The following is a 15,236-nucleotide window of genomic DNA, read 5'->3' on the forward strand; positions in this document are numbered from 1 at the left end:
CAATGAGGCACCAGATGGCGCCTCAGAGGAGACGCTCGTGCTGTGCCATTTCCAGTTACAAACATTCACTGAGTCGCAGAATCGTTTAGGTTGGAAAAAAGCATTAAGATCACTGAGTCCAAACCCATGTCCATCCCTAAACCACGTCCCTAACTGCCACACCTAAATGTCTTTTAAATACCTCCAGGGATAGTGGCCAGCTTCCCTGGGCAGTTTGACAACACTTTCTGTGAAGAAATTTTTCCTAATATCCAGTCTAAACCTCCCTTGGTACAACCTGAGGCTATTCTGTCTCATCCTGTTACATGCTACTAGAAGAAGAGAACAAACCACCTGGCTGCAGCCTCCTTTCAGCCAGTTGTAAATAGTGATAAGGTCTTCCCTGAGCCTCCTTTTCTCCAGGCTAAACAGTCCCAGCTCCTTCAGTTTCTCCTCATCTGTGCTCCAGACCCTCCTCCATCTCTGTTTCCCTCCTCTGGACATGCTGCAGCTCCTCAACATCCTTTTTGAAGTGAGGGGCTCAGAAGTGAACTCAGGATTCAAGGTGCAGCCTCCCCAGTGCCAGCCCTGGTCCTGCTGGCCACACTGTTTCTGATCCAGACCAGGATGCCACTGGCTGCCTTGGCTACCTGGGCACACACTGGCTCAGTCACTGTTCAGTCACTGCTGATCAGCTCTCCCAGGTCCTTTTCTGCTGGGCAACAAACTGACTGAGGGTGCCCTCAACCCCCTGTCCAGATCATCATTAAAGGTATTAAACACAACTGACCCCACTACTGAGCCTTGGAGACTGGATATCAGCTGGATTTAACTCTATCACCACTCTCTGGGCCCAGGCATCCAGCCAGTTTTTTAATCCAGTGAAGAGGGCACCCATCCAGCTCATGAATAACCAATTTCTCCAGAAGAATGCTATGGGAAGTGGTATCAAAGGTTATTCCATAGAGTCAGTATAAGCAAGGCAGTACTTACAGTCTTACATAAACTCGTTTTTCTTGAGCAGTTTTTCTAATGAGAAAAGGAATGCAGAGAAATCAAGTATACTGCCTGAGTTGGGGATGGAGTGGACTCCAATAAAATGAACCTTTTTAGCTACTCCTGTCAACTTTGCACTGGATGCTGGATGCATGGGGTGACTGGGGAACCAGGGTGAAAGTCTACAGTAGGCTTGACAGCAACATGAAAGACAGAAAGGTGAAGGACTTCTCTATACTGCCTCAGAGCTCTCATCCTCCCAAATGCAGTATCCATGTATAGTTGTGGCCAAGAAAAACAGTCAGTTGAGTGTACAAAATTTCAAGGAACAAAACCTTTGGACAAACCATAGAAATTCAAGTTGTATCCACATCAATTGTGCTCAGGTACAAGCACTGGGAAACCAAATCAACTCCCAATAGCCAGAGTGAGCAGGGGAAGAGTTGAGTACCTTACTGAAGACACCCTGAGTCAAACAAAGCCTCTTTAACAAAGTCAAAGAGGCACAACATATCAAGTAGAGCTGATTCCTGTTTACAAAGGACTTTAAACTACTCTTTTGTTACAGACTCAGACTGGTTAAAGTTGGAAGGGACCACTGGAGGTCATCTAGTCCAACATCCCATATCAAACAGGATTCCCTAGAGCACATTTCTAAGGATGGTGTATATATCCAGAGAAGGAGACTCCACAGCCTCTCTGGGCAGCTTGCTCCAGTCACTCCCACAGTAAGTTCTTCCTCACATTCAGGTGGAACTTCAGAAGGCACAGGACTGACTGCTGAGGAGCTATGCCCTCTGCTACCCCATGAGCCTGGGGAGACCCAGAAACCAAGCTGTGCTCACATGAAAGTACACCCTCCTCACCGCAGTTTCTCAAAACACCACCAGTCTTCAATTATCTGTCTGCTCATCACTGCCCTGAGGGGAATGGTATGCAAATCATAGTGCCTGGTGCCCTGGAGGGCTGTGCTGAGGATGACTTTCTTGGCCAAAAAGACCCATAAAGCAGTGCCAGACCCTCAGGGACAATCATGAACAAATTAAAGTCTTCAAAATTGCAGTTTGCTGCAGCCCAGCCCCTGAAGCACCAAGTGCCTTAAGCACATATAGGCCCATCAACATTTCTGAGCATCCTATATAATGCTTGCAAGGTTCACAGGGCTGGGGGAGAGCAGCCAGATACAGCCAAAACTCACTGAGTACCACCAGCACAGCACGTTGCACCCCTCCTCACCTCACCTCACCTGACCTCACCCTCATGTACGTGTCCTGCTCAAAACACAGGGACAGTGGGTTCACACCTGGCTGAACCTGAGTTCTGCCTACCCAGAGACAGAAGAGGAACCACTGGCCAGCAGGGAACCCAAGTCCCTGTCCCTGCTTTGCTTATGTAAAATGTTTGTATACTCACTGGGGTGACTGAAACGCTGGTGAGCAGCCTGGTGAGAAAAAGGAGGACATAATGCAGTAGAGAAATAAATTTTCTCACACCCCACATCAGATACAACAGCTTGAGCAGTTCAGTGAGGACTGTGGATTTGGTGATAGCACTGCAGCTCCAGAAGCTGCCTGTGATGCCTATGGGGGAGTCTTAGCCCAAGTGCACCCTCCACACACAATCACCATTTGTGGTGGTACAAGCAGAACAAGGTTTATAAGTGAGGTTATGTCTTTTAGCATGAGAGCTAGGGCAGCTGGAAAGAGAAGAGGAGTTTTCAGTGACCTGGAGAAAGCTGTGGGTGCCTGAATGCTTGTCTCTCACAGCTAATACACCACCCACTCCAAGGCAGGGTATTTCACCTCTCGCTGTGAGCCATACACCACAGCAGAAGCGTTAACAGCAGTTCCATATCTATGCCTTCCTCATCTTCAAAGAAACTAACATATACCCAATTCAGTTTCTGGACAATATTGCTATTGTGAAGCAGCTGAAGCACTTCACTAAAATGCACTGAGAATTCTATTTCTTGAGATAGTCATATATAAAAACTCTAGCAACTGCAGAATATAAACTGTTCTGTGATGAAAAATCTTCAGGGAGAATATGGAGTGAAACACAGAGCCACAGGGCCCATATGTGTTTTTAGGACAGCCCACAAAAGCTGTGTATTCAAGTCCTCACTCTTATTTTCCAGTGCTTTATATGAGTGTCACAGGTGCCCATTAACAGCTTTACATCGGTCTTTTTCAAAGAGCTGTAGATTTCAGTGGTGTGAAATCCACCCGCCTACCCCCAGACAGCAATCTGGAGGTTTCAAGGGCCTTGCATGGTACCTTGTATATGCCACACACAATCACTGTTAATTTATTTTAATTTTACAAGTGATATAACCTATTACATCCCGCAAAAACCATAGCCTCTTTAAAATAATGAATTAAAGCTAAATGAGAAAAAAATCCAACAAAAACAAAAACTAACAAACAACTGTGAAAAAAGCTAAAAAAACCCCAAAAATCCCCACAAGGATGGGAAAGCTACTTAAAGATGTAAAAAGCAGGTTTTCTAGACTTCAAATAATCTTTCCAGTTTCTTTTTCTAATTTCTATGTACATCCTTTCCCATGTTCAAACCTTTCTCAGTATAATATTAGCTTTGAATCTCCTGGGTATATAAAACTTCTTGTGGGGACTTCTACAATAACCCTGTAACATATCTCTCTGACTTGATTACATTTACCCTCAGCTCAAACTCTATTTTGGCACATTTTCAAGGTCAAGGTTTGGATATGATTAAAAAATTTCCAAGTGCTAGTCTCTCCCCTACAAGTAAAATGTGGATATAATTAATACTGTTTACTTTGTTTTCTTTGCAAACAAGAGTTTCTGTTTGTTTGAAATACTTTTTTTTTATGTTTTCAGCACTTGGATCAAAAAAGAAATATTTTAATTAATATGTTTCTGCTAGCTAATCTAAAAAAAAAAAAAAAAAAAAAACCAAAACAAAAACCTACTGGTATTTTCAAAACAGCAAAATCCTGTTTGATTCCAGTTTAAAGAGATATGTCACTAGGAATATTGTTCTTAACTTGCCTGCAGCTGAGGCTTTTTTTGCAGCATCAGTACTTCTGCAGAAAGATCAAAGTAGGGTCAGGCTGGAAACAGAGGATTCCCACACAAGTAGGGACATGCCTTCTGGTGGGCACATTTTCCTCTTGGTTCTATGTATAAGAGGCATCTAAGGCTGAAGAATTGGCTGCTGTTGTGGTGATGTGTTTTTCCACCTAAAGCTTTTTTATTTTTTGGCATGGTCAATAAATACATGAACATAGAACAGACCTTGGTAGTGTTGCAGTTAAGACAATCAAAACAAAAAAAAACAAAAAAACGCTGAGGGCCTTCTGGGGCTTGAACCTACTTCACATGAGCATAAGCCCGACTCAAGCAAATCTATTTTATTTGCATAAGACTACAGGTCTACACCACTAAATGCAATCAGTCCAACACAAAGAGAAAGGAAATCCTGAAGAAATTAGGACAGCTGATGAAGAAGAGACGTCCTCTTAAAGAGAAAAACAACAATTATTAAATGCTGCCTAAACTGCCTGATCTGATTCACGGGCCACGTGACCATTTATGTGGCAGAAGATACAACAGGAACTGTTCCGGCTTTTGTTCATAGAAAATTACATAAAATGGGGACACAGATAACATGTTAATAAACTTAATCCCATCTGCATCCCTTTTTTGGGTGTACAGATTTATCTCATAGTTGAAAGACACATCTTTTTAAGTTATCCCTAGCTGTTGAGAGGGGTGAGATATTTCAATACCTTAGAAATAACTGGCTTTTGTGGCCTTTTCCTTCAGAACAGAAATAAACCCAGAAAGTAGAATCCAGATACCTAATGTCTACCTCCAGTCCTAGCAGACTGGCAAATCCTTGCTGTCTCTTCCATCCTCTCACCCCAACCATTTCTAGAGATACACTGCAAATCAAAACAGGTTAAAAACTTCCCTTCCTTTGGCAGGCTTTACAGTTGGATGAGATTCCTGCCCAAGTCCTCAGCCCTGGCAGCAGTGAGACACAGTGAGCTTCAAACTGCTGCTGCTTCTGAGCCCCAAGCCGCCTGGTAACTGAGAAGCATCCGTGGGCAGGGGAGCAGGGAGGGGGCAGGGACAAGCTCTGCTGTCTCCCCACTCCTTCTGCTCCCAGGAGAGTGCTGTCACCTCAGCATTCACTAAACACCCTGCATTTCTTAATAGGCATCTGCTGCTGCCTGTTGTAATGGCAAAGCACAAAAGCATAAAACAATCACATCTTGCTTTTTGGGTCATTTCGGACAGATGGGCCACTTTCCAAGCATCACAAATTTTCTTAAGTTGAAACATGTCACCACGAGTTCAGTTGAAGGGCACTTTTTTTTTCTGATTTCAGCCCAGTGCAAAGATGACAAATGTAAGTACAAAGGGAAAAACATCCTGTTGGAACAGTACTCCCTGTTTTCTATGGGTGAAAAAAGTATAGGCAACATTTCAACAACTAAACAATGTGATCCATTGCTGAATGATTGTTTAAAAAACCCATATCATAATGTGTAACTGAATAATTTTCAAAGTCTGGAGGAATGCAATATAAAAATAATGAAGAAAAATGCTAGTAATCAAAAATATGCAACTCTGCATTGGTTTGCGTAAGGATTATCAGGGGGTTTTAGGCAAATACTTTTTTCACTTTCTCAGCATAAAACTTTGGAAAGGAATAAACTATTTTTTCTAATGGATTAAACAAGTGAACTGCAGGGAAACTCAGGTCACTTAAATATTAATAGATTGCTTCATTATTTTAAAGCAAATAATCTTACTGAGTTAAGCTTTGTTTAACTCATATTTTGTTTTTCTGTTTAGCAAAACAAGACTTTCAGAAAGAAACAACTCATTGGTTTAGTGATTGCTGACTGCTGTAGACCAACAGCAGCTCTGAGCTCTGCTCAGCCTTCAGAGAAGGCTCCGCACCCCGGTGAATGTCCTTTTCACAGCAGACAAGGCTGAAAACAGCTTAAAATTATTCTTGTCAAAGATTTCCATGGCAGAGACAGATGTTCCTGGGCACAGAGAGCCTGCAAAACGATTTAGTTTATTATCTTTTCACTGTCCATGGCTAACCCTTTTCCAAGACACCGAAACCAAACAACTTTGATGGCAACACATGATCTAACCCATGTAAAAAAGACTTGAGTAAACTACTACTCTGGTGAAGAGAGCAGAAACATCTCCTTTGCCAGCTGCAGGGAAGGCCTTCAGTGCCTGCTGTCCCTGCTCAGGTGTGCAAGCTCGACATTTCAGTCTTTTGGGAGAGGAGGAACACTATGATTAAATAACCTTTAAAACAACAACAACAAAAAAACCCCCAACACACTCTGGGCAAAGAAGCCAGGATGGATGATGGAAAGAGGCAAGCAGCAGTAATATGTTCAGGTGACAGCTGAAGTCATCAGAGAAAGAACACCCCTACCCCTTTGCAAACTGAGTTCCCTTTGCACACAGACAGAGCAGGAGCACAAACTGCCTCTGTAGTAGCTTAAGCTGTGAAAACTGGTTTGAAAATGGGTGTGGGACCATAATCTCATGTTCATACCCCTGCTTGCTGGGAGTCTAAGCCTGCTGAAGCATTTGCTTGATTCTGCAGATAATTCCAACATGGTTTTGGAAGGTACTGAAGTAAAAAAAAAAAAAAAAAAAAAAAAAAAAAAAACCACTAAGAAAACTTTTGTTGCTTCCTACTCTGATGCATTATGAATAAAACAAATAAACAAAACTCCAAAGCCCATTGTATAAGTGCAGGTAGAAATACAGTCAGACTGCAGGACAGAAGGAGGCACAGGGGAGAGGCAAGAGAAACTTTTGGAGAAGTGGCAGATTCAACAAACAAACCAGGCTCAATGCTGCCAACAGCAACTGCCAGGACAGCACAGTAAATGAAGGGTACCCAATATCCCATGGTTGTCACAGCCATCTCCTGCCATCTTTGGGGCATGCTGGGCTGGCTTGGTAGAGCAATGGGAGGGCAGAAAAAGACATCTTAATGTTGAGGGTGAAAAGAGACAAAATATATTAGGAGAACAGCGCTTTGGAGACTCCAAAAGGGAATCTCCTTCTTCCTGCTGTTGTGGGGACTGGAAGGAGAAAAACATGCTTGTGATCTCTGCCCTATTGCTAATGCTCTTTCAGTTGTACTCTACTGCACAATTATATGTTAGAGAATGTCAAAACAGTGGAGCATCTTTAGGTGCACTGAATTTCTGTAGTCACCCACAAATGACCTGGGTCAGTGCTTTTGGACTTGGCAGCCGGCTGAGACTGGGACCCTTCAGGTTGTTTCCTGTAAGCAAGGACTCAGATTCTCTGGTACAATCCTGTCATTTACAAGCAATATACAAAGAAATGCTGTTCTCCTGAGGGGGGAAAGGGATTCTATTATTCTGGATATCCCAAAGGCACTTAAGGGCTTCTTACATTTCTCCCAGATGAAGGGTCACCAGCTCAAAGGGAATTTCACCCCATCTTACAGCATTCACTCTGTCCAAGCTGGAGGGGTGACCTTTTCTGGGGTTTGCCTATTGTCTTCACTGCCATTTTAGCTGCTCAGCCTCAGCATGGAAAGAAATAAAAACAGGCATTTATGGGTGGTGGCATCTTAATTATTTACAAAATATTGTTTCATCAGTACATTTTCTCCACCCTCATAATGACCATATTTTCATCCACTGGATATCCAGTTTATGGACAAGTTTATGTTCATGTTCATGTTTACGGATGTTTATGGTTGTCCCTGCCAAAATTCACTGTGGGTGTGCAAAGAGCCTTTGAGGAATGCCTGAAATGACTGAGGAAGCCATTCTTCTCTTCTAGTGTCACCTGGTGCAGGTACCAGATTGCAGCCACAAACTCATACTCTTCTTTCTCCAGCGATGGCTGAACCAAGCCATATTTTCCCTTTATACAGCCTGTGAAGTCTTTAAGTATTGCACTGACCATCCTTCACTGGTCTTAATACAGATGAGTGGCAGTTCCCACCATCCCACTCACATCTGAGGCCAGTGTTGACACACCAAACCATGGGCTGGTGCAGCTGGAGGGGCACTGATTTGTTACAGTCCTTGCAGTTGCAGTCACAGTTTCCCTGTCTTCTTTGGTAGCTCCAGCACTGAATTTGGTGCAGGGCTGGTCCCCCTTTGCTGCTGCCACAACACAGGTTCCTTACCACCATCCTGTTGCAGCTCCAAAAACCCTTGTCCCAGTCCCCCTTTCTCCTGTGACAGAAGAGGTTTTCAAGCTGTCACATGCATCAACAGCACCAGGAACATACAGCTAATGCTACATAAAATATTTTTCAGCAGGGTGAGATACACAGCAGTAGGTTCAAATCCACAAATGTCCTGTGGGTAGTAAGCCCTACCTTGGAATTCAGTGTCTTTGCCCTTTTTACTGCTATTTGTCATGAGTGCTGGTGCATCCTGCTGCACCAAAATCTCCTGCCTCGAGGACTAAATTAGGCAGTCTGGACAATTCTGCAGAGCCCAGATGCTGTAGTCAACTAATTGAAAATTCAGGGTGTGGGATGAGGTGTCCCTGGGCTGCATTCCTCCCCTCTGCTTTGTTATGCTGTTTGCAAAACAGCTGAGGGAAGTGTTCCAGTCCTGTCCCAGGTTTGCACAGGGCTCTCTATAAAACCTGGAGTGATTCCCTGGATGGATGTGTCTGGGAACTAGTGGGTTAGTGCTGGCTGAGTACATGAGTAGCATGGCAGCCTCAGCAGCTCATCCTGCCATGTCCTGGCAGCCGCCTCCACTGCCACATGTGCCAGTGTAGAGCCAGAAGCTTGAAACTCAGTGTAGAGCAAGAAGCCTGCATGAAAAAAAAGCATTATTACCCAGGACAATCCATATGTCCCAAGTTCTTTGAGCACCACAGTTATGAGAGGCAGGATCTCAGCTGAACATGCCATTTACAGCAAGGAACAGAAATCTGTGAAGGGAATAAAATGTGACATTTCAGTGAGGGGGATGAGAGGTGGATGCTGCAGGAGGGAGGACTTCAGGAACAGCCCCGGCCATGTCCCAGCAGTGGTGTTTCTGCAGGTTTCTACACCAGATGACATGGGAAGAAAAAAATTAGGTTATGGACAAGGATGGGTTTCCAAGAACTGTTCAGAATAAAAAAAGGAAGATAAAACTGGTGAAGAGCCAAGTAACAGCAAAACCAGAGAGGTCTTCAAAACTAGAAGGCTTTCAGGTTAAAATCTTTAACTAACCAAAAAAAATACATGGAAAGAGAAGAACAGAGGGGGAGAATGCAGAAACATGTGCATTATGTGGAGAGGCCGGGACTGCCATGGACCAGACCCAGCCCGTCTCACACAGGCCAGGCTCAGGCCCTCACGAGCCCCTCACGAGGCCAAGATGGCGGCGCCTCGGGTAGAACGAAACAGAAGAGGTTAAAAAGCTCTGCACAGGTTGTGGTGAGTGAGGGGGAAAGTAAGAGAAACAGCTCTGCAGGCACCAAGGACACTGAAGAAGGAGGGGAGGAGGTGCTCCAGGCACCAGAGCAGTGATTCCCCTGCAGCCACCAGAAAATACCTCAGAGAAGCTGGTTTGTCCTGAAAGACCCTGGCCCACGGAAAGGCCCCAGAGCGGGACAGGGAGATGTGTGAGCAGGAGGGAGCAGCAGAGAGGGGCTCTTATGGACTGGTCATCCCCTCAGTGCTGCCCGGGATGATGGAGAGAGGTGGAGGAACCAGGAATGAAGAACTGGGAAAAGGGGAAAGAAAGGTCCTGTTTCAATTTTTTAATTTGCATCCCACTACCTAAATCTATTTTATATGGCAACAAATTGAATTAATTTTTACCAAGTTGAGTCTGTTTTGCCCATGACAATAATTTGGTAAGTGATCTCCCTGTCTTTATCTCAGTCCATGAGCCTTTCCATCCTATTTTCTCCCCCTGCCCTCTTGAGGAGGGGGAATGAGAGAAGGCATCTAGAGGCCAGACAAAGCCAGCCCAACACAGCTTCCTAATAAAAAACTCTACAAGAAAATATGAAGTTAGATAAACAAAGGAGAAAGCCTTGGGACAAGACTTCTGAATTACTTCACAAGAAAATCAGCACGGAAGGAGGGTATTAAGCCCCACAAAGAAATGAAAGAAAACAGCTGGCTGAGAACTGAATTAGAAGAGCAGGTATCTGAGGACACAATCTCCCAGCCATGGATGTAATCCAGCTGCAATAGGAGAACAGTTCTGTCTGGCTTAGGGCAAGAGGACAGGAGCTGAGCATACCTGCTATTATCTTGTATTTTTAATCTCTTTTTATCCAATTTTTCACATACAACACCATCAACTAGCACCTCTAAACAATTAATTATGTCAGTGTTTTGAAACATGAAGCCTCCTAGGACAAAAGACCATTTACCATGAATCTCATGGAATTTAAATAACTGTACACAATAGGAAAATAGTTCCCCAAAAGTGAGAGAGCCAATATGTATTTATTTCTATATTTATGGGTTATTTTGTGTACCAAAGCAACAGTGACCCTGTTCTCTTTTATTCTAACTGTGTGGAGCACACAGTTTCCTGGGTTTTGAGACAAAGAAAGCCTGTGAGATCATTTGGTCTGGCTCCCTACAAACACAGTTGTCATCTCACCCAGTGATGAGCACAGGGGAGGGTGCATCCCAGCTGGGCTGGTGTGGGTGGCATGGGGAGACCTGTGCTGGGAGGCTCAAAACCCCTCATCCAGCAAGGTGTGGCATGGGTCAGGCACACTGTCAGATTTGTAAGCACGTGAAAATCAGTTTATGTTGCTGGTTTCAGCAATATGAGGTTTGATGTGTTTCCATAAGTGGTCCACTAATCTGGAGAAGTGCCATAAATGAGCACTTCCAATAGCACACGGGCATTTGGACAAGCTGCTGCTAGCCTCAGCACTGCCAGGAGCAGTCTCATGCACCACTTCATTCATCTCTCACAAATATTCATTACCTCCACTTCCAGTTCAGCTAATGTCAAAGGATTCATTTGGCATCCTTTCGTAAAGTCTGCAGTGCAGGCACTGCTATGAACAGCTCCAGCTTTCAAGAATGATGCTAACATATCTTTAGCTGTCTGGCATTCAAACTCACCTGGCATCTTTGATGAATAATTCGAAACCTCCTTGCTGCAGTGAAATTAAACTTATAGTTTAACCTTCTTATTACAACCTCTGAAATAAGATTTTGTAGAATAAATATTACTACACAAATGGAGCACTATTTTGTTTTCTTAACATGCCAGGAGGAAACATTTCCCCAGCCTTGCACTTCATGAGAAGCTCTTAATCTACAAATGTCTCTATCTGACCCTGAACAAGTACAGCAGGTCCTCTGCCCCAATCTTAGGGGCACAGTCACCTTTGCTTTTTTTAGGTACAGGCAACCCCCCAGTGTCTCTCCCTATCCACCAGGCACAGCCACTGCTCTCTGGCAGCCCCCGCCCACCTCTCCACAGGTCCAGTGGGGAGGGCTGGAGCACTCGTGTAAACCTCAGGCAGAACCGACACCCTGAAATGCCCTAATCCCTGTTCTGTTTTTCATGGACAAGTCAGTGTCCCAGTTCCACTTGCAGAGCTCAGAGTTTCCATCATGGATGTGGTGGCAATAAGGAACAGTGTGCACAGCACTGACACATGCTGTCAGGAAGCTTGCATAGATCAACAGAAATTAGAAACAAATCACAATCAAAATCTAAGCAAATCAGAAGCAAAAGAAACTTGAAAGAAGGACCCAAGACTAATACTTCAAAGTCAGAATAATCAAAATCATGATGAGTCCATTATGAGCAGAGGAACTATGAGGCACGCAGTGTTTCATTGCTCCTTATACAACTTGTCTCTCTAATCAGCACTTTACAGTTGTGGCATAGAGAGTTATGGGGAAAAATACAGATACTTGAAGTGCTACTACCCTGATTAAAGGGATCCATGTAGTTCCCCTGGAGAAAAAGGCTTAGGGAGAGGTATCTGTAGCAGGAACTTTATTGACACAGATTGCCTTCAAGCCCAGAACTTTACCAGTGAAGTTCCAGACACTGGAAATTTTAATATAAATCAAAAGCCAAGGAGTTCTAAACTCATATTTATGTACTTGCATAATATTAATACTGTAGGAGGTAAATATAAACAAAACACAAGATACTTTGCTCATGTCTGTGCTGGATGCCAATTTTGATATTGCTATAAGGTAAGAATATATATGAAAAGCAGTTTATATTAAATAGGTTAAGAGAGGAGATCTCTTCAGGAGGCAAAACAAGCTGTACAAGAACTACTATGGTTTCTAAAATACATTTTCTTCTCTGTGCATTAAATAATATTTTCTCTTTTATTATTAATCAAGGGACTTTCAACATCACCCCTGAATGCATTTTGGAAGGACTTCCTACTTGCCAAATCCCAATCCGAGTCGCATTCTGCAAAACCACATTCATGCTACTCCATTAGCTGACTTTGCTTGTAATGATATTTATTTAAGGCTACTTTGGCAAGAAGGGCAGAAGGGGAGTGCAGATGCTCCTACCGTACCAGCGGGTCTTTTTTCTCCATGTCTGAAGCTCGGCGTGGAAGCTGCGCTTGGCGCTGGCGCTGGCGCGGCGCGGGCAGATGCGCAGGGCCGGGATGTCCCGGGGAGGTCGCGGGCTGCCCCGGCCCCGGGCCGGCTCGGGGGCTGCCCCGCGCCCCGGCCCCGCTGAGGCGCGGCTGAAGTCAGGGTGCCAGCTGCCCCGGCAGGACAATGGCTCCATTGGGAGATAGCTGCGGGACAAAGGCGCTGCTTTCAGGAATGATTTTATATGCATACATGTGACCTTTGCCTGAAATGGTTCTTTGGAAAGTGTCCCTGTTCCGAAGCTCTGCTTTCAAATGCAGAACTCTCGGGCGCTTGTTTAATCTGTCCTTTTTTCCTATTTTATTTTGTGCCACAGATGCCTCAGGAGAGGTCGTGTGCAGAAAACAAGGTGGTGCTGAGCGTTTTCTCATCATTTAATAGAGCTATTCAGTAATGGATAAGATTACTTTCTTCACTTTGCAAAGCAAAGATCATTCACCAGGGTCTGCTATCTGGAGTGCTTTTTCTGCTTTTAGGAATTTAACTACAGAGTACCCCAAAATCAGAGCACCCCGATTTCCAATCCCATGCCTTAAGCCAGTCTCCACTGACTAGCACTTCCAAACACATCCAAGCTCGGGCCACCTTTGCTAGAGTGCATACAGTTTTAAATTTGTGCATCCAGATAACAACAGCAGGGCCTTTGGATTTTTAATGTATTGGAATGGCTTTTATTAAATTAAATGTATTAAATAAATTTATTATAAACAAATTTATGTTTAAATTGATTATTTTAGCTGTGATTTTTAAGTATTTTGAAAGCTTCTTACTTGAATGGATATAAAATAATGGCTGTCAATACACAGCATGCATGATGTGCAGATATCTTGCTAGTTGGGCTGGAGGTCGAGGGGTGAAGACAGAATTTATCACCTTTACCTTGAGATATGGCAATGAATGCTGCAGGTGAAGTGATGGGCCCTCAGAATTATTATTTATTAGGTTACAGGGAAAGTTAATAGCAGTGCGACTCTCAGGTTAGCCAAATTTTCCTTTATGAGACCTTGATTTTTGCTGTTTATTGCTCTGACAAACTTATATTTGCACTGGTATTTTTGTGCTGGAAAGAGTTGGGAGTTTTTAATCTATTTTTAGTTTGCAGCAAAACACACTGAATATTTTTGAGATTAAAACAAAGAATGTGTTCATTTCTATACAAATGTTAACCAAAATTATCTGTCCTTTCCATAAATAGATCTCAGTCTTACATACCCTGGAGCAACACACCAGATTTTGGGGACCAGAGAAGAATGGTCTGTGTCAAATGAATACATTCATTCATTGCTACCAAATTCCATACAAATTTTCTCAAGTTATAAATCTTTAAGAGATCTATGTGTATGCTGAGCACTGTGTGTGAGCAACTTGCTCACACTTAACGCCTGAGCTCTCTGGAGATCGTCTTCTCTGGGTGTCTTTGAGGCTCTCACTGACCATGGGTCAATCTGCAGGTTTATTTCAAAGGAAAGGAGTTTTAAAAGGTGCTCACAGTCCTAGCCAGGTCCAGGAGTATGGTCATGGCTGTCTGTCCTACCCCAGTCCCTCAGCGCACACAGCCTGCATCTCTCCCATAAAAAGTGTGGTGTTGAGCATGCTGGGAAAGCAAATTTCTTGTGCTGAAATAAATCTCAGCCCACCCCCCCAAAAAACCCCAAACCCCACTGTGAAATCTCCCCAGCCATCCTCCCTGTTCCCTACAGCCCCTTCTTTCAACATCAGTCTTTCAAGAGAGGGAACATTGAAAAGGAGGATAAAATCAAAGCTTTGAGGAGTATTGCATAGGTCCTGTCATAAATGAAACAGGGCTTCTGTTGGAAAGACAGCACAGAGCACCTGATAATTCTCAGAGAACGCAGAAGCAGACAGATTTCAAGTGTTTGAGGAATATTAAAATTTCAAAGAATTTTTGATACAAATCCAGTTAGATTACTACAAGTAATGAATGCAAAGAAATTAAAATATACATATATTCTGCAATATCTAAACACAAAATATCTGAGCAAAAGGAGCAAAAAAGTACCAGGGAAGAAGAAACAAACTAGCAAACATAAAGATCTCTACCTCATAGCAGGCTGTTCCCAACACCGTGCTCCCTAATACTTGCTTGAATTCCATGTGAAAAAAGATGCATCTCACTTGCCTTAGAAGATAGTGTGCACCCTGCCATGCTATTGACAACCTTCTAGCCCCGTCTCACTTAAATATAATTTTCCTCTTTTTTTCTCCTTTGATTTTATCTTATCACTTTTAATTATTTGTTACACCATGAAAAAGAATCTATTCTACAGCAGAGGGGTTTAAACTTACTGTTACAAGTGCTCTGCTGAATAAAAACATGTTTACATTATAAGTTAAATGATTTCTCCACATTTACAGAGTTAATATATACCTGTATTTGCAGACAAGCACAAGCTTCCCTACTTAGTCTCACTTCAGCATGGTTTGCAGGAACTGGCAAGATTTAGCATTTCCAATATATTCATTGCACTCTAAAAATATTTTGGTCAATCTTTACATCAGTTTAACACCACAACATTCTCGGTCATTCAGCTACTCACTTTTGAGTCATACTCAATTAAAATAAATCTTAGGCAACTCTCACTCTGTATAAACACATTCAG

The 15,236-nt window shown here is 43.3% G+C and overlaps 1 protein-coding gene across 1 annotated transcript in view; it reads right to left on the reverse strand.

The window, feature by feature from the left end:
* ENPP2 (ectonucleotide pyrophosphatase/phosphodiesterase 2) overlaps positions 1-12,751 on the reverse strand; it is a 71,954-nt gene extending 59,203 nt beyond the window's left edge. Inside the window, 2 exon segments of the mRNA XM_041407532.1 lie at positions 12,534-12,617; positions 12,620-12,751. Coding sequence (XP_041263466.1) covers positions 12,534-12,617; positions 12,620-12,751 — 216 coding nt within the window.
* Between the last annotated feature and the right edge of the window lie 2,485 nt (positions 12,752-15,236).

The sequence above is a fragment of the Onychostruthus taczanowskii genome, unplaced genomic scaffold (assembly GCF_017590055.1).
Source record: "Onychostruthus taczanowskii isolate IOZ18803 unplaced genomic scaffold, ASM1759005v1 scaffold27, whole genome shotgun sequence".
NCBI classification, from domain to species: Eukaryota; Metazoa; Chordata; class Aves; order Passeriformes; family Passeridae; genus Onychostruthus; species Onychostruthus taczanowskii.